Source organism: Symsagittifera roscoffensis, chromosome 1, assembly GCF_963678635.1.
Source record: "Symsagittifera roscoffensis chromosome 1, txSymRosc1.1, whole genome shotgun sequence".
Lineage (NCBI taxonomy): Eukaryota > Metazoa > Xenacoelomorpha > Acoela > Convolutidae > Symsagittifera > Symsagittifera roscoffensis.
Window position 1 is genome coordinate 39,123,947 of NC_087062.1, and position 25,695 is coordinate 39,149,641.

General features: G+C 34.5%; 1 protein-coding gene across 10 annotated transcripts in view; it reads left to right on the forward strand.

Annotated features, from left to right (window-relative positions):
• The window catches only part of LOC134844147 (muscle calcium channel subunit alpha-1-like), a 181,873-nt gene that overhangs the window by 118,363 nt on the left and 37,815 nt on the right, over window positions 1-25,695 (forward strand). For all 10 annotated transcript variants that reach the window (XM_063860689.1, XM_063860697.1, XM_063860730.1 and 7 more), the window contains 12 exons: window positions 7,986-8,092; window positions 8,545-8,694; window positions 13,634-13,845; window positions 16,246-16,349; window positions 16,580-16,695; window positions 16,934-16,966; window positions 17,273-17,521; window positions 17,945-18,384; window positions 19,255-19,473; window positions 23,663-23,913; window positions 24,561-24,690; window positions 25,118-25,284. In XM_063860689.1, coding sequence (XP_063716759.1) covers window positions 7,986-8,092; window positions 8,545-8,694; window positions 13,634-13,845; window positions 16,246-16,349; window positions 16,580-16,695; window positions 16,934-16,966; window positions 17,273-17,521; window positions 17,945-18,384; window positions 19,255-19,473; window positions 23,663-23,913; window positions 24,561-24,690; window positions 25,118-25,284 — 2,178 coding nt within the window. The remainder of the gene's footprint in view (window positions 1-7,985; window positions 8,093-8,544; window positions 8,695-13,633; window positions 13,846-16,245; window positions 16,350-16,579; window positions 16,696-16,933; window positions 16,967-17,272; window positions 17,522-17,944; window positions 18,385-19,254; window positions 19,474-23,662; window positions 23,914-24,560; window positions 24,691-25,117; window positions 25,285-25,695) is intronic.

The window sequence follows — 25,695 nt, forward strand, 5'->3', positions numbered from 1 at the left end:
TTCTGTTTTTTAGCCTTTCCGCTGCATATTCTATTCTATTACACGACATGGACCAGTTACAAATGATTAGAATCAATTTTGGAATCAATCTTAAATCGGAACTATTTGACGTCCTATGATTCTTTTGAACATTTATTTGATTGATTTCTGATGAGCTAAAAAGCAAAGGATAAGTTATCGTAAAACATTTTTTTCTATAAGAGAAAACTCTTCGTTTTTTTCTACATCTGTAAAGTAATTCTTGGTAGAAATGTATTTGTTAAAAGGTTTTGTAAACTTTTTAGTTTTTTTTCCAGCAGCTGCTGTCCAGACCAGGATTCGGCCCTGGGTTGTTGCGGCCACAACGCAGTGTCCTAACCACTAGACGATCTGGAAAAATGTTACTGCAAAACAATCGATTTTAGATATTTTCTAGATTCAGGTGCTTTTGGAGTTTTGGAACTCTTTCTAGACAGACTTTTGTGGATTTTTGCTTAACAAATTTGATTTCGGTTTAGTTCAGCTCTGCAAAAATTTACTGTTCTTTTAGCGTTTTCCTTAATCATTAATCAAGGTTATCTGGCATCTGATGATTTTTTGAATAACTTCTTTGATTGATTTTCAATAAGCTGAAATGTTAAAGACTAGTTTTTGCAGAGCAATATTTTCCTAAAAGAGGAAACTGTTTTATTTTTACTTCTGTAAATATTGTTTTGCTCAATTGTCTCTGGAATGAGGTTTTTTAAAGTTTTTAGTTTTTCCAGCGGCTGCCGTCCAGACCAGGATTCCAGCCCGGGTTGTAGCGGTCACAACGCAATGTCCTAATCACTAGACGATCTGGACCAATTGTATTGCAAAAAAATTGACTTAAGACCTTTTCTAAGCTGAGGTGCTTTTGACGACTTGTAACGCTTTTTAGACAGACTTTTATCGATTTTTGCTTTCCAAGTTTGTTTTTAGTTTACTTCAGCTCTGCAACATTTTCTCGTGTTTTAGCGTTTTTTTTTTCATTCCTTAATCAGATTTTTGGCGTCTCATGATTTTCTTTAAAACTTTTTTGATTGTTTTCGAATAAGCTGAAATGTTAAGGACTAATTTTTGCAGAGTAATTTTTTCCTAAAAGAGGAAACTGTTTTATATTTACTTCTGTAAATATTGTTTTGCTTAATTGTCTCTGGAATGAGGTTTCTTAAAGTTTTTAGTTTTTCCAGCGGCTGCCGTCCAGACCAGGATTCCAGCCCGGGTTGTAGCGGTCACTACGCAATGTCCTAACCACTAGACGATCTGGAAAAATGTTACTGCAAAACAATCGATTTTAGATATTTTCTAGATTCAGGTGCTTTTGGAGACTTGGAACTCTTTCTAGACAGACTTTTGTGGATTTTTGCATAACAAATTTGATTTCGGTTTACTTCAGCTCTGCAAAAATTTATTGTTTTTTAAGCGTTTTCATTAATCATTAATCAACGTTATCTGGCATCTGATGATTTTTTGAATAACTTCTTTGATTGATTTTCAACAAGCTGAAATGTTAAGGACTAGTTTTTGCAGAGCAATATTTTCCTAAAAGAGGAAACTGTTTTATATTTACTTCTGTAAATATTGTTTTGCTTAATTGTCTCTGGAATGAGGTTTCTTAAAGTTTTTAGTTTTTCCAGCGGCTGCCGTCCAGACCAGGATTCCAGCCCGGGTTGTAGCGGTCACCACGCAATGTCCTAACCACTAGACAATCTGGACCAATTGTATTGCAAAAAAAATCGACTTTAGACCTTTTCTAAGCTGATGTGCTTTTGACGACTTGTAACTCTTTTTAGACAGACTTTTATTGATTTTTGCTTTCCAAGTTTGTTTTTAGTTTACTTCAGCTCTGCAACATTTTCTCGTGTTTAAGCGTTTTCTTCAATCCTTAATCAGATTTTTGGCGTCTCATGATTTGCTTTAAAACTTTTTTGGTTGATTTCCAATAAGCTGAAATGTTAAGGACTAATTTTTGCAGAGTAATAATTTCCTAAAAGAGGAAACTGTTTTATAATTTTTCTGTAAATATTGTTTTGTTTAATTGTCTCTGGAATGAGGTTTTGTAAACTTCGTAGTTTTTTCCCAACAGCTGCTGTCCAGACCAGGTTTCGACCCTGGGTTGTTTCGGATTCAATGCATTGTCATAACCACTAGATGATCTGAACCAACTGTACTGCATCGCAGTCGATTTCCAGATATTTTCCTTATTTTCGAATATGGTGCTTTTGGTGACTTATAACGCTTTCTAGACAGTGTTTTGTTGATTAAGGCTTGACAAATTTGTTTCCTAGTTTCTTCCGCTTTGCAAATTTTTGTTTTTTAGCTTGTTCCGCTGTATACTCTATAGTAATTCACGAAATGGACCAATTGCAAATGATTAGAATCAATTTTGGCATCAATCTTAAATCGGAATTATTTGGCGTCCTATGATTCTTTCGAACATTTATTTGGTTGTTTTCTGATGAGCTAAAAAGCTAAGGATAAGTTATTGTAAAACATTTTTTTCTATAAGAGAAAACTTTTCGTTTTTTTCTCCATCTGTAAAGTAATTCTTGTTAGAAATGTCTCTGAAAAAAGGTTTTGTAAACTTTTTAGTTTTTTTTCAACAGCTGCTGTCCAGACCAGGATTCGACCCTGGGTTGTTTTGGATACAATGCATTGTCCTAACCACTAGATGATCTGAACCAACTGTACTGCATCGCAGTCGATTTTCAGATCTTTTCCATTTTTTTTAGAATCAGGTGCTTTTGGTAACTTATAACGCTTTCTAGACAGTGTTTTGTTGATAAAGTCTTGACAAATTTGTTTCCGAGTTCCTTCCGCTCTGCTAATTTTTCTGTTTTTTAGCCTTTCCGCTGCATATTCTATTCTATTACACGACATGGACCAGTTACAAATGATTAGAATCAATCTTAAATCGGAACTATTTGACGTCCTATGATTCTTTTGAACATTTATTTGATTGATTTCTGATGAGCTAAAAAGCAAAGGATAAGTTATCGTAAAACATTTTTTTCTATAAGAGAAAACTCTTCGTTTTTTTCTACATCTGTAAAGTAATTCTTGGTAGAAATGTATTTGTTAAAAGGTTTTGTAAACTTTTTAGTTTTTTTTTCCAGCAGCTGCTGTCCAGACCAGGATTCGGCCCTGGGTTGTTGCGGCCACAACGCAGTGTCCTAACCACTAGACGATCTGGAAAAATGTTACTGCAAAACAATCGATTTTAGATATTTTCTAGATTCAGGTGCTTTTGGAGTTTTGGAACTCTTTCTAGACAGACTTTTGTGGATTTTTGCTTAACAAATTTGATTTCGGTTTAGTTCAGCTCTGCAAAAATTTACTGTTCTTTTAGCGTTTTCCGTAATCATTAATCAAGGTTATCTGGCATCTGATGATTTTTTGAATAACTTCTTTGATTGATTTTCAATAAGCTGAAATGTTAAGGACTAGTTTTTGCAGAGCAATATTTTCCTAAAAGAGGAAACTGTTTTATATTTACTTCTGTAAATATTGTTTTGCTCAATTGTCTCTGGAATGAGGTTTTTTAAAGTTTTTAGTTTTTCCAGCGGCTGCCGTCCAGACCAGGATTCCAGCCCGGGTTGTAGCGGTCACAACGCAATGTCCTAATCACTAGACGATCTGGACCAATTGTATTGCAAAAAAATTGACTTAAGACCTTTTCTAAGCTGAGGTGCTTTTGACGACTTGTAACGCTTTTTAGACAGACTTTTATCGATTTTTGCTTTCCAAGTTTGTTTTTAGTTTACTTCAGCTCTGCAACATTTTCTCGTGTTTTAGCGTTTTTTTTTTCATTCCTTAATCAGATTTTTGGCGTCTCATGATTTTCTTTAAAACTTTTTTGATTGTTTTCGAATAAGCTGAAATGTTAAGGACTAATTTTTGCAGAGTAATTTTTTCCTAAAAGAGGAAACTGTTTTATATTTACTTCTGTAAATATTGTTTTGTTTAATTGTCTCTGGAATGAGGTTTTGTAATTTTTGTAGTTTTTTTCCCAACAGCTGCTGTCCAGACCAGGATTTGACTCTGGGTTCTTTCGGATACAATGCATTGTCATAACCACTAGATGATTTGAACCAACTGTACTGCATCGCAGTCGATTTCCAGATATTTTCCATTTTTTTTAGAATATGGTGCTTTTGGTGACTTATAACGCTTTCTAGACAGTGTTTTGTTGATTAAGGCTTGACAAATTTGTTTCCTAGTTTCTTCCGCTTTGCAAATTTTTCTGTTTTTAGCATGTTCTGCTGCATACTCTATAGTACTACACGACATGGACCAATTGCAAATGATTAGAATCAATTTTGGCATCAATCTTAAATCGGAATTATTTGACGTCCTATGATTCTTTTAAACATTTATTTGATTGATTTCTGATGAGCTAAAAAGCTCAGGATAAGTTATTGTAAAATTATTTTTTTTCTAAAAGAGAAAACTCTTCATTTTTTCTACATCTGTAAAGTAATTCTTGGTAGAAACGTATCTGATAAAAGTGTTGTAAACTTTTTAGTTTTTTTTCCAGCAGCTGCCGTCCTGACCAGGATTCGACCCTGGCTTATTGCGGCCACAATGCAATGTCCTAACCTCTAGACGATCTGGAAAGCTTAAAGTACAAAACAATCGATTTTAGATCTTTTCTAGATCAGGTGCTTTTAGCTACTTGTATTTCTTTCTAGACTTGTATTTCTTCCGAGTCTTTTGTGGGTTTATGCTTAGCAAATTCGTTTTTATTTTACTTCAAATCTGATTTTTTGGCGTCTAATGATTTTTCTTAAAATTTTTTTTGATTGATTTCCAATAAGCTGAAATGTTAAGGACTTGTTTTTGCAGATCAATAAGAGGAAACTGTGTTATATTTACTTCTGTAAATCTTGTTTTGGTTAATTGTTTCTGGAAAGAGGTTTTTTGAAAGTTTTAGTTTTTCCAGCGGCTGCGTCCAGGCCAGGAATCCAGCCGGGGTTGTAGTGGTCCCAACGCAATGTCCTAACCACTAGACGATCTTGACCAATTGTATATCAAAACCATCGATCTTAGGTGACTTGTAACTCTTTTTAGACAGACTTTTGTCGATTTTTGCTTTCCAAGTTTGGTTTTAGTTTACTTCAGCTCTGAAAATTTTTCTCGTGTTTCAGCGTTTTTGCCAATCGTTAATCAGGATTTTGTGGCGTCTCATGATTTTTTGGAAAGCTTCTTCGATTGATTTTCAATAAGCGAAAATGTTAAGAATTAGTTTTTGCAGAGCAATGGTTTACTAAAAGAGAAACTGTTTTATATTTACTTCTGGAAATATTGTTTTGTTTAATTGTTTCTGGAATTAGGTTTTTCAATTTTTTTTCCAGCAGCTGCTGTCCAGACCAGGATTCTAACCTGCGTTGTTGCGGCCACAGCGCAATGTCCTAACCACTAGACGATCTTGATCAATTGTATTGCAAAATCATCGATATCAGATCTCTTCTAGACTCAGGTGCTTTTGGTGACTTGTAACTCTTTTTAGACAGACTTTTGTCGATTTTTGTTTTCCAAGTTTGTTTTTAGTTTACTTCGGCTCTTCAAAATTTTCTCGTGTTTTAGCGTTTTCATCAATCTTTAAATAGAATTTTTGGCGTCTCATGATTCTTTTGAAAACTTTTTTGATTGATTTTCAATAAGCTAAAATGTTAAGAATCAGTTTTTGCAGAGCAATTTTTTCCTTAAAGAGGAAACTTTTATATTTTTTTTCTGTAAATATTATTTTGTTTAATTGTCTCTGGAATTAGGTTTTTAAATTTTTAGTTTTTTCCAGCAGCTGCTGTCCAGACCAGGATTCTAACCTGGGTTGCTGCGGCCACAACGCAATGTCCTAACCACTAGACGATCTTGACCAATTGTATTGCAAAACCATCGATCTTAGATCTTTTCTAAACTCAGGTGCTTTTGGTGACTTGTAACTTTTTTTAGACAGAGTTTTGTCGATTTTTGCTTTCCAAGTTTGTTTTTAGTTTACTTCAGCTCTGAAAGTTTTTCCCTTGTTTCAGCGTTTTCATTAATTTTTCACAAAAGGACAAAAACGTGACTTCCAGGGTTAGATTTTTAATAAAGCTTCGATGAATTTTTTCTTTGTTGACTATTTAATTTTTTAGCGAACTACCAAACCTAAGTCACAAATTTTATTGCTGGCACAAATTAAAGCTTATTGATAGCATGTTCTTTAACATTTGAATAAAAGTCAGTTAGCGCAGTTGATGCGTTTTAACTTCATCAAATGATTTGAAAACAAATCTATTTGTTTCAAACAACATAAAAAACTCGATTTCAAAAGTTTTCCAACTGAATATATCTCGCAGTTTTTTTAAACATAAGGTTGCTTTATGCTTTACAATTTATAACATGATAATTAGTAGGGATGCCTTGAGTTTGTTATTTTCCAAACTATTACTTGTAAAGTTTGTTAGCATGTGTAGCTGCCTCATTTTTGACTTTTGTTTGCTTGTTGTTAAGCAGCGTTCGTGGCCGAGAGGGCAGGGCGTGAGACTCCAATTTTCGAGGTCACTCTCGAAGCCCATACGTAGCAAAGTCTTACTACTGCGAGACTCATTTCCATCTTTTCTTATTTCACTTATGTGAAGCTGCTTTTATCGTGTTCTCGCTAAAATTTTGATTTGCTTCGCGGAAATTTTCATTCAATTAGCTAACTTGCAAAGCTGTAGTTTTTCTTGATACTCATTTTGAGCATCAACTGAATTTTTCTACTGACGATCGTAAATTTTCACATCTTCTGCAGCCGTGGCTCTTAACATGAGAGCTGTATGTTCGAATCCCACTTCAGTCACGGTTGGAAGGGCTCAAGTGTCGTCTGCCTCCTCAATGAGCGACCCGCTACGGCGAAAAAGATGGAATCCCCATTCCACTATGTTTGGTTCTGCTTTGAATAGGATCGAGAGCTATAAAAAAACAGCTTCTGTTGGTAATTTTAAATAACCGGCGTCAAAAAAATTCAGAACAACTATCAATCCTTAGACCATTAATCATCATCGGTTGACCTACTGTCATTTTGATTCGCTTAATTCATTCTTGATCAACGTAAACCCTGTGGCAATTTCTCTGCAGTAGAAGGTGAGGCTCTTGTTCTAAAATGATGGCGCGTAATTAAATCACGTTCGTATTGTGATCACTTAACAATGAGAATCTATTTATACACCAGCCGCTGGGTTATTTTTTTTCTAAAAATTGTGAGTGAATTGTGTTTCTAAGAATGACCTCTTCAACATGGCGGGGCGCATCATATGCTGAAGATGTTTTCAATGTGGTAGATCAAGTCATATCACACTTCGCTTAATTTCCGTTTGAAATCGAGCCGCAGCAAAATGACTTATTGCATATCTTTGAATTCGAGCCACGGCAAATTGACTCATTTCAAATTTGGAAACAATGTGTTTGGAAACAATGTTAGCCATTTCACAAGATAATGATTGTGTGGGTTTCATGAAAAAATGATTTGTTCCGAACCCCTTTCTGCTTTTGACTTGAATTCGGCGCATCTCGCATTTAGCCGTAAATTTACACTAAAATACGACAACTTTGAGTTTTGCGGCAGAAAACAACCTGGTATAGATGTTAAAGATTTTTAATAGAAAGAACCTAGCTAAAGCTTTTAACAGATTGGAGTCAACATGAGTCTCGTCATGTCTACATGAGTCAAGCTCAAAGAAGAAATATTCAAAAATATATAAACTGTCCATATAAACCTTTCCATTTTTTTGTCAATGTTGAAGCTCAAAATGATGGAAAACTGACCAAAATAGATGATTCGAACCGAGATATTCCATTTAAATCCTCTTTGCTTAATAATTTAGCGTTACTTATTTTATCGTAACTAAATTTTCCAATTTTTTTATTTTTTTTTTCAAGATGTCCAGACTTCTCAATTATATTACGTATGTATAGGTGGTTTAATGATGACTGGTGTTTAATGTATGTTGTTGTGTTTGTAGCATAATCAGCACGGTGCTGTCCTTCTTTGCGCTGGAGGGATTCGACGTCAAGGCTCTCAGGGCCTTCAGGGTGCTCAGACCCCTCAGACTGGTGTCTGGCGTACCCAGTGAGTAACTACTTATGGCACGTTTCATACTCTTACCCCTAATTTGGGGAACAATAAAACCCAGGAAACAAGATATGCGAAACGCTCCAAGTCAACAAACTGTTTCAAAGATGCATGCAAACCCTATATTCTGAGTTTTTTCTATTTAATCTGGGGAAATTTTTAGGTTTTTGTTCGAATTTTCACATCTGCTAAAATAAAGCTGGATTATGGATATTTTGCACGTAACCTATTTAAGCGTTCGTTCGTTGCGTGTAATTATAACAGTAATTTTGTTTCTATTACTTTATTTTTGCTGAGTGTTTCTATTACTTTATTTTACCACATTTCTATTACGCTATTTTGTTGAGTGCCCTGAATTTGCAACTCAAGTGAACTGATTTTTTATACCCCTCTGAACTGAAGAACTGTTGGTTTGTTCAATTTTTTAATTGTGACTTTGTGTTGTGTAGGTTTGCAAGTGGTGCTAAATGCGATTGTGAAGGCGATGGTGCCTCTGCTGCACATCGCTCTCCTAGTAGTCTTCGTCATCATCATCTACGCCATCATCGGACTGGAGATGTTCGCTGGCAAACTGCACAGCACATGCTTCTACCCCGATGGTCAGTCTCAGATTTTTTTCAAACTAAGTCCACTCCAAATTAACTAATGATTTATTTTAAGGCGGATCTAAGTTTAGAACCAAGTTTATATCCCCCTTAAGATCAGTTTGGAATGATTTTAGACCAAGACAATTTACTACTAAGCTTCGAGCATTTGAAAGTCAAAGTAAATGAATAAATATATAATGATTTTTGACGTAGTGAAAAGACCTATTGGTTTTATTATCTTTATTGGTTTTATTATCTTAATTTCAGCTTTTTAAATTTTATTTTGATATATTTTGTTCACGCTCAAATATGATTTTTCGCAGCTTGGTTTTTAATTTCTTTCAACGTCGATGAACGTAGTAAATACTTTCAAAGGTCGTGATGATTTTTGTTGTTTTTTTTGTGTCACAAAAAAATCGTAAAACTTGTTCACGCGCAACTTTGCTTTTCCACAGTTTGATTTTGATTTCTTTTTAAATTCAGTTTATTTCATTTATTCAAAAGAAAGCAAACTCAATTATTGAACAGATAAAGTGTCGAAATCACCAAAAATGTGATCACCTTCTAATTTTGAATTTTTAGATTTCCCAGCGGAATGATTATTTTAACTATTGATCCAGTTCTCGCAAATGGAGTGATTTTATCCAAAAATTGTTGATCATGATTTTTTAAATACAACGAGCTTTAAAGCCATATTTTTTTTGATTTTGAAAGTTGAATTTAAAAAAAAAAACTAGCCATTTTTTGTCTTCTTGCGTTCATTTACTCTATTCCAACTTTCTGTTGGCTATGTTTAAGTTCAATCGAAATATTTTGCTAAAAGGGAAGCAAATTACGCTCTCCAATTCCGAAAGTTCAAATGGCGCAAAAATTTAAATGGATTTTTTTTCAAAAATGTATTAATAGCTCTGTGATACCCCGGCGAAAAAAAAACACCTATTGATCCAGTTTTCTCGAACTGCGGTAGTTTTATAAAGAAAAACGTAATATTTTAGTTTTGCGTACCTCTATGTGCAAACTAGTCGCTTCTGATTGGCTGAAAGTTCCAAGTTAGAACCAAGTTTATATCCCCCTTAAGTTCCCTTTGGAATGCTTTTTTAGACCAAGACGTTTTTGCTACTAAGCATCGAGCATTTGAAAATTACAATAAATGGATAAAATTATAATGATTACTAATACTGACGTAGTGGAGAGACCTATTGGTCGTGTTGATTTTCTTATCGTTTTTTATTAGCTAATCGTTTTTAATATATAAAATTTTTTATCATTTAAGATCATTGCCATTTAACATGCGATTTTTCTTTTTTGAGAAAACTCTTGGTTTTTGTGTTTTCGGGAATTAAAAAAACAAAACTTTCTGCGGAACTCTTCAAGTTTTGAATTGCCGTTCATGGAAATATTGCTGGTCATACAATTTTTGTTGAAGTCTGTATCAAAGAGGTTTTATACAACTTTCTGTATGCATGGAATTACATGGCAAGAAGTTTTTTTGATCATCGCCGTCACCTGCTATTGGCTGTTAGTTGAAGTGTAAACCGTACAAAGCAGCTTGAATAGTTGGCTCAAGCAAGAACTCGGAGGATGGTGTCTAAAGTCGGTTGTTTTTGTTTAGCAGTTTTTTAAGCTTTTTTTCTGGCACCTGCAATCGAAATGTTGTCGCAAGTTTGCTTGACTTCAAGTTTAAGAATTTTCATCGGAACAAATAACAAAGTTTTTCATGTATTATGCCATACTGATTCAACTCCTGTAGAGCGCTGCCGCGTTCGAATAATTTGCTCTCCAGATTTCTTTGAACTTCTTTTGAGCACTTCTTTTGAGCACTTCAAGTTTTATTAGAACATATATACAAGTTTTTGCTAATGTTTCGAGCTAACTTTGAAGTTGTTTGACTTCAAAGTAAGTATCCCGAGGGCATCATTTTTTGCTGCGTTGACATTCTTTGAGCACTGCCTGAATAAATTTCTCCGAAATTGCTCAGTAGCTATCATAAATAAGCTTTTTCTTTGTGACTTAGAACCTTCATACACTTTTCATTCCAGTGATCTACATTTCAAAACATTTTTACGACTTGATTTAGACAACCTATGAGATAAGTAGAAAATAATTACAAAAAATGGATTAAATAACCCGTTCATGATAAATTTTAGCTCTTAAGAATGTTCCATTCAAAAATGATATCACAAAAAAAGGTTCCCGTTTTTCATCCTTGTTGGTAGGCAGTATGTGTCGTCACATATAGGACAAATCTTGTGAACTTTGGATGAAACGCAACGTGACTTGTGGATAATACCATCGCTTTACAAGTTGCCTTACGCGCCATTGATTTCCAATTAATCAATGCGCATCGCTTGTCCTTTGGTCTCAGGCTTGTATCATTTGGTCGGCATTGTAACGAAATACATCTCAAAATGAACTGTCTCGCTTTGTGCCTTTTTAATGTTCTGCGCCATTGACTCCTTTCACATTTTTTTCATCTTGGTGTAATAAATGTGGAATGCCCTGCATTGGGATTACTTTCACATGGTAAAGTACAGTTGTGGCCCGTGAAAAAGAGCAAGCAGTCATAAAACTATCCCCTTCTCGTTTCTGATTACCATGTACAATGGAGTGGGACGGCTCAATAATGTTGAGAATGGGGATTAAAACGCCATTCAATATCCGCTCTCTTGTCCTCCAAAATAGCCCCTTTTATGATCACAAATTACGGCTGGAGGGCCGAAGACGGAAAGACAAGGTGCTCGAAGTGAAGCACATATTGCGGGAGCTATCGAAGCCATATGAGAAATCGGAAATGTCAGAATAGTTCTGACTCATTTTGCATTTTGATGCTGGATTTTATCAGAAATGGGACGTAGTTGTTAGCATAAACTGAGTGAAATTTTGAAAAAAATTATGGCTGACATTTTTTTGACTCAAATGATATGTTGTATTTCGTCAGAGATGCCTTAACTCTGGCTTTGATGGCTAAAAAAACTATTTTGCTATCTCTGCTAAAGCATTTTGGGAGACAATAACTGAACTTAACGTTTTTGATGATTTCTTCTGCTTTTTATGTAATTCGCATATTTAATGGGGCGTTGTCAATGTTATAAACCATATGCTGCCTCTATATTCTGTGCTTCAAACAGATTTGTAATGGTGGTTCTGACACTAAACGAATCCACATCGTGAACAGAACGTGAACTTTTTAAGTTTTCACGTGTTCCAATAAAAAAAATTGTAACCGAAATGATATTTTCTCCCGCCAGAGAATTTTGGAAAGCTATTTTAGGTTAGTTTTTTTTCATGCAAAAATAAGTAATCGATAAATATATACCGCAGAGTTGAATGATGTATCTTATTACAACATATTCACTCATGATTGGAGTTCCAACATACTTAACTGGCTTTTTGTACGTTTGCGAGACCAAGTGTCTTTATATCGGAAACTAAATGTTTTTGCCTTCAACAAATTTTTTCGTGATTCTTATGTTTTTCAAATATTCGTCCAAATTCTTGTCGCCTTGTTTTTTGTCTGTTTTTCTTAAAGCCCAAATTTAACCTAGGGTTCTAACCATTGTATAACTAGAACAGTGCTTTTTTTCTTGATTATGGATTTTTGGTTCAGGCTTGTATCATGTTTAGTTTGCTGATGGTAAAAATATAGCAAGTCTTTTTTTGCTGGAAATGAATTTTTTTGTGTCTCATATTGCGCCACTGTATATGCAAAAATATATTTTCCTGATGAAAGATATTAATTCAAACTTTTTTATAGCTTACTTTTATGCCGCTTTATGAAAGGTATGAACGGGGTTTTTTATGATAAGTGTTTAAGTCATGAGATCAAACTTTGAATGATATTTGATTTGTGACTTTTTGAAAAGTTATGGTGGTTTGGAAATTCTCAAGCTGGCTGACCTGGGATAATTAACGCGCGATATATTGCGTTATATTAAAGCGTAAGCGGCGTAGTTCGGCTCAGAAACCTTTCCAGCTTGTTATGAGGCACGCTATTTGTAACTCTTAATACGCTGCAGGTCACAAAATACCTGACTTTTCATAAATTGAAAGGAGGAATGAATTTGAGAAAAAATCTAGTTGGAAAAAAATTTGGAAAAGACAACAATTTTTTTTATTTTTTTTTTGATTTTTCATCAAGTGTTGAATTTCTCAAAAATGGGACTTTCCTTAGAATTTATGGAACAGTCGGAAAGTTCCAACCCTTGCCTTGGTACGAGCAGTTTTGCTTAACATGTGTATTTGATCCGTCTTGTTAACGAGTTTATTTCGTTTTTTGTTTATATTATGTTTCGATTTTTTGATTTTCTCCAATCCAAATTTCTCCTCAACTTTGGTGTTTGGAGTAACAAGTGATCTGCAATTGTTGATAATCACCCATTGATATTTTCAAAATTTTCTTGTAAAATTATGAAAGTTTTTCAGTGGCTGCCTTCAAATCTGATTATCACTTCACTTATTTTGTTCTAGCTTGATTTCGTCAGTTGTAGCGCATCGATAGTGATGGTGCCCGTCATATGATTGCGGGTTCGAATCCCACGTGCGCTGGAATTTACACGGTACACTCTTGTAAGATAGCCATAGCTTAGTTAACCTTAAATAATTGACCTTCGGGTTAGGCCTCTGGCTGGTTAACTAAAAAAATATTTTTATACAAGTTAAGTCCTTGAAACATAAAAAAACTGCTAAACTTTAATGTATTTGATTGCAAAATTTTGAAAAACAAAAGCATTATTTTTCAAGCAATTATCAGAATTTTTGGGCAAAACAAAAAATTTGTTCTTGGGCGGACAATTTTATAATCCCATTTTTTTTCTGTGAGCAGCTTAAAAGCCTAATCGATCAAAGTTTTTTAGATGAACTGAGTTTCTCGAACCAGTTTTTTAAATGAACTGGTTTTGGGTTGTTTTCTTAAATGACATTTCGATCGGCTTGTGTCATTTTACTTTTTTAGATGACGGCAACCTGGTGGTGATGATGGACGACCCCCGACCGTGTAATAAAGATGGTGACGTCGGGTTCAAGTGCGACAACGACAGTACATGTCTAGACGGCATATGGGATGGACCTAACAAGGGCATCACTAACTTTGACAATGTCGGACTGGCTATGTTGACTGTGTTCCAGTGCGTAACTATGGAAGGATGGACAACCATCATGTACTGGGTCAGTCATTCTTTTTGTAATACCTTTTAAATGGGTTCATTCTTTGATTCCATTTGCATTTTTCTCATTTTTTTAACCAAAAAAAAATAACATAAAAACGGATTATCTCTAAAACATGTAAAACGGATTATTGCGAAAATCAGATGATGACCAACTCAATTATGTGCTTCTAAGAAAAGCCAGCTTGGTTTTGTGCAAGTCTAAAACTATTCATAATTACTATGATTTTTAAACAAAATTGCATAACTGAAAGAAGTTTTTTTGCAAAAGTTGTGCGTCCATCTCGTGCGTGCTTCATCGTGATAAAAAAGAATGAATGAGTAGTATTATTGTACTTATAACCGATTTTTGCTTTTTAGCGATATAATATTCAGGGCTTAAAAAAGATTAAAGAATAGTTGTGAAAGTTTGCTTAGACCATTATTGGTTAGCAACGAAAAACGCTTTCGATACGACTCGTTTTTTATTTTCTCTGCTCGTTTTCCAATTAACCCAATAATTTTATGCTGAAAGGTAAAAAATGCCTTTAAAACAAATTGAACTATATCTTCCTGTTGCTAGTCAGTAGGGCAATCAGCCAAGACCATTTACCTTGAAAGTGCTAGTGAAAGTGAGCTTTATAATCTCCCCATAACTTCACATCCCTTTTTCATCCGTTCCGAGACTGGATGAAATTCTTTTTTTTGGCCCTCTGAATTTCTCACGGCCATTTATCGACTCTAGACAGACGTTTTGCATCTGTTTATTTTTGTCTCGCCCGCAAGGCGTCTGACCCGGAAAAAAAGTTTCTAGCGTTGCTGCGTGTAGCTCACAAAAACTGGCGTTTAGGTTTTTTGGAGATATTGGATATTGTAGAAAAATCAGACAACAGAACTGATGATGCAAATTTAAAATGTTCTTTAACAAAAGCCGAAAAAATTTAATATATATTTGCAGTATATTAATAGCGAAGAATTTCATTTTATTTGAAACGAATTCAGCCCTCGGTGATTTGAATAATTGAATCACTGATCAAGGAATCGAACTAAAAGCGCGTAATGAAAAATTCCATTTTGAGCTGCGTGTTGATTTTCCGTTAATTTATACATCGGCTCATTGCACTAGCGACAGCTGAAAAAATTGCGGATTTTGTTTGTTTTTCCATCTCTACCCTCTTCTCACTGATAACACAGATATCTCCTGGATTAATTTGGCCCTAAAGTGAACCCTTCTAAGCTCCCTTGGATCGGCAACAATGGCAACATAAAAGTACCTGTGTATATGGAACTTCCTAAAATCAATCACAGCGCGAACAAACAAGGGTTATCTTGAGTTCTGTTTGGTATCACATGCCAATGGTCATTTTGAAAGAAAAAATTTAGCTGACAGAATAATGGAAAAGTGTATTCTTAGAAGATCTCTGTTTTGGTGTCTCGTGTATTAAGATTGAATCCTAAATTATGAATTCGAAATGTCACTTAGTTGTTAAATGATTCTCAGGTTTTCAGATTCCTCATCTTAATAAATTCGATTTAACAACTTGTAGGTTTTCTGCACTAGCGTCATTTTGAACCTCGATTTGATGCTTCTTACTTTTTGGCGTTGTTTGAAAATAAGCAGTTCTGAAATAAAAGTTAGCTCAATATTTGTCCTTGAGATCAATATATGCAGTTCGAACTGACCCCGCCCAAATTTCATTGTAATAACTTTTTTTCTGTTTTTACTGTTCTTTTTAGAGAACGGAATATTTTTTTTGATGCCGGCTGCATTTTTTTCTCAAGTTGAATCTGTTTTACTAGCAAAATCTATTTCTATTCTTTCAAATTTCATGTATATCTGGGCTGCTAGAGTTGTGAAAATGTTCTTTTATCTGGCACTAAAATAGAAACTAATCACTTTTGATTCCTGGAGTTTCGCTTGCTTCACAGTTTAAATTATTGGAATTTCTATTAATTAACTTTTTGTACTAACTCCTCCTTCTTGAAAATTCAATTATTATATTTTATTTTGGATGTTCTTCGTTTCAATAATGCTAGCAGCACAGAATGTGTAAAAGGCTTCGAATTTTGAATCAAATCATTTTTTTTTAAATAAGACTGCTCCGTAAAAAAATACACCTTAAATGCGTGTTTAAAACTCAAAAATTGTTTGGAGAAAAAAACCACCCCGATATTAAAAATTCCTTTGACAATTGGAACAAATTTTTTTCCGCTTGGTCAAAAAAAAACTGCGAATCCAACACAAGATATCGAAATTTCAGGATTGCACAAGAATTGACACAATCAAAGTTTTTCGTTTCAGCCACAAAACAAAATCATTTGAGAAGCTAGTTGAGATTTGAGGCCTCGGCTCTGAATTTTGGCCTTTTTATCCAACTGTTATGAAATTTTGAGTTTCTTGCAAAGAGTTTGTATCGTTTAGGTAAATGACAGTGTTGGTCAGTCGATGCCTTGGATCTACTTTGTGTCATTGATCATAATTGGGTCTTTCTTCGTCATGAACCTTGTCTTGGGTGTACTCTCAGGGTGAGTTTCTCTTCAAAGTTCGGCATTAGTCATTTTTGTACCTGGAACCAGCTCCGCTTACGCAAAAATTGGGCTACCTGTTAGCTTAAACATACTTATTACTCATATAAATCTATCTCGTTATGGGAGAATCATAAGGTACTACTAAATCGAAGGTAGGTAAAAATCCACTATTAATTTCAAAGTATGATTGCATATATTTTTGGGTTGCAATTAGTTTTTGTTTGCAGAGAGTTCTCTAAAGAAAGAGAGAAAGCGAAAGCCAGAGGAGAGTTCCAGAAACTGAGAGAAAAAAACCAGCTGGAAGAAGACTTGAAGGGATATCTAGACTGGATCACACAAGCTGGTAAGTGATTTCAATTTTCAACTATTTTGGGGGGTGGCCTTGATATGGCTACTGATACGTAGTGATCTGTAGAAATGGAAAGTTTTCCTGCTTAGAAAAAAGAGCATTTGCGTTCTTAATAAAGGTTCAACATCGGTAAATTATAGTCCGCGCAATATCTCGTATGGTGTTTTTAATTGTTTATATTGTTTCAATTGGGTACCATAGTCTGAGTTCGTTATGGTATGAACTGTTTCAGAAGTGAACGGAGACGACGAGCCTGAAGATAAAGGTTAGAGTCTTAAGCTCTATTTGTTTTTTCAACATAAAATTGCTTTCACCCAAGTAATATGGCAAAAAAAAATGATTACTGAATCACAATCTGCATAAATCAGGCATGAAATTTTGATCAATTTCTTGTGTCTTATCGACTGAAAGATATCGTAGATTAATTTTTGATATATTAGATTGATTTTTAGATGTAATTTAGATTGATACAGGTTACTGTGCAATCGTTTTGACATTGATTCTTACAAAGAAGAGTCGGCATGCTTTAAATACCATTATGATTTTTTTTGCAAAAATGTAATACCATCAGGCGAGGCTGACAACTCCTCAGAAAAAACTGGAGACGATACAGGGAGTCAAGAGATAGTTCCCAAGTTCAAGTGGCTCAACCAGAAGATGAAATCATTTGGGAGGGCCAACAAAGCATGCAGAAAGAGGTGCCTTCAGATCACGAAGAGTTCGGCAATGTACTGGTTCATTATAGTAATGGTTTTCTGCAACACATTCGTGCTGGCTTCCGAACATCATGGACAGTCGAAAGTACAACAGACGTGCCAATGTTAGTACTTTTTCTTAAATCTAAAAGCTTTAATAAAAATAAAAAGTCAAGGAACGCATTTTGACCCAAGCAAAATTGAATCCAGTCAAAAGAAATTGGTAAATTGCCTTGACCCAAAAATCAAAAACATTTTTAGACTGGTGTTCTATCTGGCTCAGAATTGCTCAAAATTTTGATTAAAATGTGTTTTCGAAAAATTGTGTATCCAAACATGCCTACTCCATATTTTAGCAGGTTTCTGCGCAAAGAGCACAGAGGGTTGCGACACCAAATAGTGTTTCAATTTTAACCCGAAAAATTTAGAACAAAAATTACAAAAAAAAAACACCCGAAATATTATATTCTTGCCAAGTAATGCGTGTTCTGAATAAATACATGCTGTCTATAGGTTTGCCCTTCATCTAAGCTCAAGTATTTTTTCAGTGTTCGCCAACGTGCTGTTCGTGTGCGTCTTCACAGCCGAGATGCTTCTCAAGATGTACAGTCTAGGCCTAGACACCTACTTTGTCTCCCTGTTCAACCGATTCGACACAGTTGTCGTATTCACCAGCATCCTCGAATTGGTTCTAATGTCAGCCGAGTTGATGCCTGCAATCGGAGTCAGTGTGTTGAGGTGTATCCGACTCCTGAGGATCTTTAAGGTGACGAAGTACTGGACCTCGCTACGGAACCTGATCTCATCTCTTTTGAACTCGCTCAGATCCATTATGTCTCTGCTTCTTCTGCTGTTCTTGTTCATTCTGATTTTTGCACTACTCGGAATGCAAGTGTTTGGCGGAAAGTTTAACAGTTTGAACGACAATGAAGAGAAACCGAGAAGTAACTTCGACACATTTTGGCAGGCACTGGTCACAGTGTTTCAGGTCAGCAAAATAGACAACACTGCAGAAATAGTATGGCGCTCTTTGCTTTCATGCGAAATTCATGCCCAAAGTTTAACGCTAACTGTGGATCATTTTTCGCTTCTTCATTCAATCAAGAATTACTCCAAAACAAACTAACTAGTCGATCACTGACATAAGTATATCAAAGTAAGTCTCTTACGTCGCCAAAACAAACTTTAGGAAGGGTAAACTCTCCAAAAAAAGTTGTGCAAAGCGTTTAAAAATTGTTTTTAAATAAAAAAATAGGTGTTTTATATAGCAAAACCGACCTTTTATGTCTATCGAACCAGAATAGATTAGTTTATACAATGTTTTGGAGATAATACCAATCTTAAAGTTTGTTGGGCTTCTAAAAGTTTGTTGGGCTACGTAAAAGGCTCACTTTACTATACTTATGTCAGTGATCGACTAGGTAGTTTTGGCTTAACTTTTGATAGACTAAAAAAGCCAGAAATGATCCATTTTTGGGGTCAAATTTTGAGTCCGAATTTCTCAAAACAAAGAGCGCCACATTAATTCTGCTAAAATTTTAAGCAAGTTTTGTCTTCATCGTTTTTCGCCTTAAGTCAACTCACGTTGAGAAAAACGCATGTTAAATTTCAAGTTTAGTGCGTTTCCTCAGAATAGTTTAAATTAGCTGTGAAGATCAAATAAAACTAAGCTCCTTAAAAAATAAGCTCTTTTTTAATGAAGAGTTAATCTTGAAAAAAATTATCTTTTCAAAGTCACCGTCAGACTAAATTATGCATAAAATTGACAATTAACTAAATGTTTTTGATACATTCTGATTTAACCCAAAGCGGTATTTGGAACAAAATAAAAGATTCTATATGTTTTTTTTTGTATCAGATTCTGACGGGCGAGGACTGGAATGAGGTGATGTATAATGGAATAGAGTCCATGGGGGGAATCAGAGACCTCGGCTTTGTAGCCTGTATCTACTTCATAGTCTTGTTCATTTGCGGTAACTACATCCTCCTCAACGTCTTCTTGGCTATCGCAGTCGACAATCTCGCAGACGCCGACTCACTCGGAAACGCACAAGAAGAGGCAGAAGCTGCTAAAAAGGTGCAAAAGTTTTTGATTTTATAGGAAAATGTGACAAACTTTTGGTCATTTTTAGCTAACTTTGATCTAATTATTTGAAAAAAAAAGCTCGATATTGCAGCTCTTTGGTTTTTGATTATGTACTTGTCTGCCCTCCTATACGTCAATGTTTTAATTTTAGGCTTTGTTTGTTGTTTCTGTGTCTTAAAAGCTTTAAGCGCAAAATCAGTTTTGGTGTAATTTGGCGTTTCTGCCGTTTTGAATCGAATCCGCTTCATCTTTGCCATCATCATCATTACTGATCATCATGCTCGTATGATAACTTCTGTGTACAATTACTACACAACTGAAAACTTGGACGACTAAATTATAATCCAGAGAGATGTGACTGATTGCTTTATCAATTTTTATTGTCCCAACTGATACCACATTTTATAAGTCTCACTGCTTTTGCTTTCTCTGTTGTGATGAAATGTAATCATAACGTGTATGATTTGAAGGACTCCTTAAGTGGTCGAAAAGTGTCGAAGTCATCCTTTGGGACCCCAATGTCTCGAAAATCGAGCAATGTCCGCAAACCTCGCCCAGTAAGTATGTCTGCCCGATGAATAGACAATATGTTAGGTAGCAGTGTTCGGACCATGGCTATAATTTACATGCATATCTTCTTGTAGTTTAATTGCTAGCAGATTTTTCAGTTAGCCGAAGGTAGCGTTTGGGTATGGATTGAACAGTTTATCTATATAAATGCTTCCATTCATCGTAGCTTGTTTAATTGAAGAAAATTTAAAAAAAATGTACAAAAATTATGGGAACTTTTAGAACCGAACTAATCAGCTGTGCAAGTATGCGATAAAGTGCGATATCAAGGAAAATTAAACATGTGAAAAGGTAGATAGTTTACATCGGCACGTTTCAGAAATCTATAGCACACCGAAGTTTTTAAAAAAGATTTACAAAGAACTGGTAACAATGTTTTAGCAGGTCGTAACTCAAAGCTGGAAAATTTTCGTCAAGTTAAATGGCTTCTTGCTTAAATTTCTGTAAAATTAAAATGAAAGTTTTGGTTTTTTCAGTTTTGATCAAAGGATTTCAGCTCTGCTCGCCAATTTTTATCTTTCTGTTTCAGTTCAAAAACTATTTGTTTGGGCTTTTTAAGTTGATTGTCTGCTTATTTGCCAATTTAAATAAATATAGGAGAGCTTGGTATGATTTTAGAGCTCTTTTCTGTGCTTTCTCTTTTCACTATTTAAAAACTGAGTTCTTGTTATGAATTAAATAACTAGAAAAATCTTCGCTTATATGCTTCCGTAGAATTCCCATTTTATTCAGAAAAGGTTTCACAATATTATGCTTACGTCAATTTTTAAGAGTAATGAACGAACTTATATAGGTCTTGGTGATTTTTTTGTTTTTTTTTCAGGAAAAAGTCTTAAAATGCTCTAATAACTACAGATGTGCATTCATACATATTCATGCGTTTATAAAAGCATTTAGGTATATTATGCTTTTTTTGAGTTCAATTGAAATTCATCTGTTGAAATTTACATAAATAGCATTCTCCAAATACGAACGTGGAAATGGCGCGAATAAACATGAACAATTTCTAGTTTCGCAAGTGGAATTTATTTTTCTAGATTTACAGTAGAATAAAAACTTTACCTATTGATCCAGGTTTCTCAAGTTGGGTTAATGTTATTAGAAAAGTGCCAATCATAAATTGTTCTAGAAATTCACCGAGCTTGAAGGGCATTTTTTTGAAATTCGAAAGTTGAGGTTTTTTCAACAAAGTCAGTGTTTTTCTGATTATTACTCTTTTCGAACTGTCATTTGGCTATAATTTCAGGAATATATCAAAACTGCCTATATATGATATGTTTGCCCGGTTGTCGGTGCATCATTTTTGCCAACTAGAACGCGATTAGATTAGGGAATTTTCAGATTTACGTAACCTTAAATGGTGGCCAGTCAATGAGCAGAATGAACTGAGAGCAGAAAAATCAACAAATTTTGAAATAATTAAATATTGAAAATTGACCAAAAAACAATTTTTATTGTCAATACAACCAGTGCAATGAATGAATTATACATAAATTGAGTAAGTTCATCTAGTTGTTTTTGAATTCAAATTCAAATTACTCAATTATGCATAATCTATTCGTTTGCTTTTGGTAATATTGACAGCTGTAAAGTTGTTATTATCGATTAACACATAAAAGTCAACTTTTTTGCTCTTAAACCTTTTCTTGCTATGCCTCCATCTGAAATGAACCTGCGATTTAAAAATCTGTTGCAAACATTTAATAAATTATAATTGGTGGTGGTTTGTTTAGACGATAGCTTTTATTGTGTAGAAAAGTTGGCTTTAATTTTTTGCTTAACGAAATTTTTCTTAGTCAAAAATTGTGTGTATAAGTGCAATTTGAGCCACAGTAAATATTGATTAAATTCATATGAATGACAAAATTGAAACAGTTTTTGTTTTTGCAATTAGCAAGTACATTGTGGTTTGGCTTCAGACTTTAAAAAGGAAGACTTTTTGCTGCTATTGCGTTTAAGATAAACGGTGGCCTTATCGGCAAAGAAAATAGTTGCTCAATAATTAATAGTTTCAACAATAATCTTCGAGAAAAAATTTTCTGTTGACAGACTTTTACACATCCGAGCTAGCGAACGTAGTGTTATATTGCGATTCAACTTTTTCCCATTTCAAGTCGCAAAGGAAAATATTCATTCGGAGACACTTTTGCTATGTAGCTTTGTATCTAGCTTACTTTTGCTTAGCATTATATCTTTGTATACCTGGTTTGTAGGTGGCTGTTCACAAATGATTAAATTTGTACGATAAATCTCGAAAGCTGAAAAAATCATTAGTGTGTATTTGATTTTCTTGAGCTCATAAACGGTTTTGTCAACTGTCTTGGAAATATTAGCTCTTTAAGCTAGAGATGCAGATCGTTTTGATGGAATTTTTGTGATATTTCGATTTACACTTAAAGATTTTTTCATGAATCAATATCTTTTTTTAATTTGATCATCCAAACTCGATAGTATGATGCAATAATAATATAATGTTTCAAAGACGTGATTCTACTTCGCGCTGCTGAGTTTAAAACAAGCTGATTGAAAAACAAGCCCTAATCGAAACGCGAAACTATTTGGACTTCGGTTCAAGATGAACAGTCTCTTATAACCATCATTGATTATATTTTTGGATTTTTTCGTTTACGGAATTCTATTAAGTTTCAGTTTTAGGTCATTTGAAAATGATGCTAGTGTAATGAAATATATAAATTTTAAAGAAAAATCAATACAATTTTCAAAACATTTTTGAGTTAAATTGTTTCCTCTTCACAGAGCTCAGAGTAGTTAATTTTTCTTCAAAACTTTTTGTAAAGAGAAGTTAAACATGCATTTCAATTTGTCTTTACCAGGAGGAGGCGCAGGTTGGTAAGAATGATGGACATGAATTCTGATCTAATTAATTGGAACTACCAAACGTCGTGTCGGTTGCTTTTATCTGAAACAATTTTCAATCATATCTGTCAGCTATATTTATTATATAAACTCCAATATTATATGACTACCCTTATAAACGCCATGTTCGTTACTTTCTGAAAGAAAACAGAATGGTTGAAAGTTTGTATTCATCACGCGTTTTCACCATAATTTGTTAAATAAAACGATAATATAAAGTTTTATTGTTATTGGTTTTTTTTTTCACTTATAAAATGGACTGTACTAACTCTTAGATCTAGTGAAGTGAAGATTTCTAATTGCGTGATTATTTATGTTTTATGAGTCAAGTGTTTATTGGTAACTTTATAACTCGCTGTTGTCAGTCATCAATTATTAGCTGAAAAATGGCTTTAAAAATCTTTCTAAGTTGAAAGCAATTCAATGCCTAGTGAATCAATGTACTAATTTTGGCACAATTGATCACATACGCACTGACATTAATTCCATAAAAATAAATAAGCTTCGTGGTGCTCTCTTTTTTCGTATTTTTTTAATCACTGTACATTTGAAGGCATAAATAACACCTAACGTTCAATATGCTAAAATTATCCTTATGAAAGCTATTGGCAGGAAAATAACTTTATGAGGACGTGCAAATTCGAAGTGCAGATGTTCAAATCTGAAAAAGTTTGATATCGGTTTCACAAAAGTAACAAAATATCAAAAATGAGAAATTTTCGTGTGTTTGTAGAAAAAAGAAGACAGAGAAATAGCTACCATTTCTGGGAAAGCGGAACGAACAGATCATGACGACGCTGAAAGTGGTCACTTAGCAGAATCTCACTTAGCAGCAGATGGTGAGTTGGAACAGGAGATGATGGACGAAGAGGAGATGCCGTCCGGTGCTAGGCCGAGACGGATGAGTGACATTGAAAAAGTGAAGACGAAAGTGAAGCCCATTCCAGAGCAGTCTAGTCTGTTCATATTCTCAAAGACAAACCCGTGAGTCTATTCTGGCTCTTGTTGGAGTCTAATCTGGCTTCACGTTATATTTCGTACTCAAGAAAAAGCACAGACCTTCCTAAGTTTAACCTTGATGGATTCTGCAAGATAAGGTTTATTGCTCGAATAGTGGGCCTAGTATATTTGTTATCCTGTTTATTGTTCCGGCCTTTGTATTCGGGTGTATTTTAGTTTTTTCTTTTCTTTGTTCCGACCATTTGAAACTTTTTCTTTGGTTTTCCTCGAAATGGCTTTGGTACCACAAATAATCATCGGAATGGGTGGAGTGATATATCATTTAAAAGCCCTTTCAGTCGTGATTTGACCAGTAACGAGAAAAACTGGTTGAAAATTTTTGGTTTTTAGTCTTAATTCGAGCGAATAAAGCGAGCATGCAGGCTAACAATAGCTTAAATTAAGCCGTGACAACTTAGTTTTACTCGAAAAAAGTTGAGTTTTAAAGTTTTTTAGCGCCTTTTGGATTCAAAATTTTTGAAATTTTTACATTTTTGTTTGTTTTTCTAGTCATTTTTTTGTAAAACTTGTTGTCCAGTTTGCTTATTTTTTTAAGAAAGTGGAATATGCCCTAGAATATGCAAAAAGAGGCAAAATGAAGGATAATTATTACAATTTGAGTGTTTTGGTAGGGTGCGGCGTCTGTGCCACACGATCATCATCCACCCCTACTTCGGCAACTTCACCCTAGTCTGCATCATGGTTTCCAGCTCACTCCTCGCTGCCGAGGACTCCGTCAACTCAGACTCTCCCCGCAACTCGGTAGCTCCAATTCAATTTAGAATATTAAGTCGCATCTGTTGGTAGCCTCTATAAGGCAGAGATTTCTTCGGTCTCTAAACCATGAAATAAGCCTATATCCATTACATTTACTAAAACATGTTTCAAGTTACAAAATATTTCAGGTAAAACTCAAATTATATAATACTGATATATATTTTATTATAATTTTTTCAAGCATTTTTTTCTTGTGTTGAAATAAAACCTTGTTTAATGATGCTGAAAATTTAGGTTCACAATAAAAAAATTTGGAGAAATACAGAACGAGCCTGTTGATTACAAAATTTTCAAACAATTTGCTTGTGGTTAGATATATTACTTACACTCAGATTGTATTTTTTTTTTCGTTTCTCTGCCGACACGAAATTTTCTTTGATCATAATCGTTTCACTTTTTCATTTCTCTCTAGATTTTGAAACTGTTCGACTACTTCTTCACTGGAGTGTTCACCATTGAAATCATCCTGAAGGTACTAGCCTATGGCTTCATCCTGCACATTGGTGCCTTCTGCAGAAGCGGCTTCAACCTCCTCGACATCCTAGTCGTCGGAGTCTCACTCATCTCCATTTTCGCAAGGTTCGTCAAACTCTTTCTCATTTATATGTTTTTAAGAGTCGATGAACGTAGTTCAGACTCTTATATAGGTCGCGATGATTGTTTTCCTTTGATTTCAGGAAAAGTCTGAAAATTAGTTCAAGCTCAAATATAATTTTTTAGCGGTTTGACTTTTGATTTCTTTTCAAGTTCAGTTCATTTCCTTCGTTAAAAGGAAGGCAAACACCCTTATCGAAAGCGGCGTTGAATTTTCAGATTTCCCAGCGAAATAAAAATTATACTTATTGATCCAGTTTTCTCAAATTGGGTTACTTTTATGAAAAAGTGCCAGTCATACATTTGATCTAGAAATTCAAAGATCTTGAAGGGCATAAATTTTTTTCTTCAAATTTTGAAAGTCCGTTTTTTTGTTTACTTGCGTTCATTGACTCT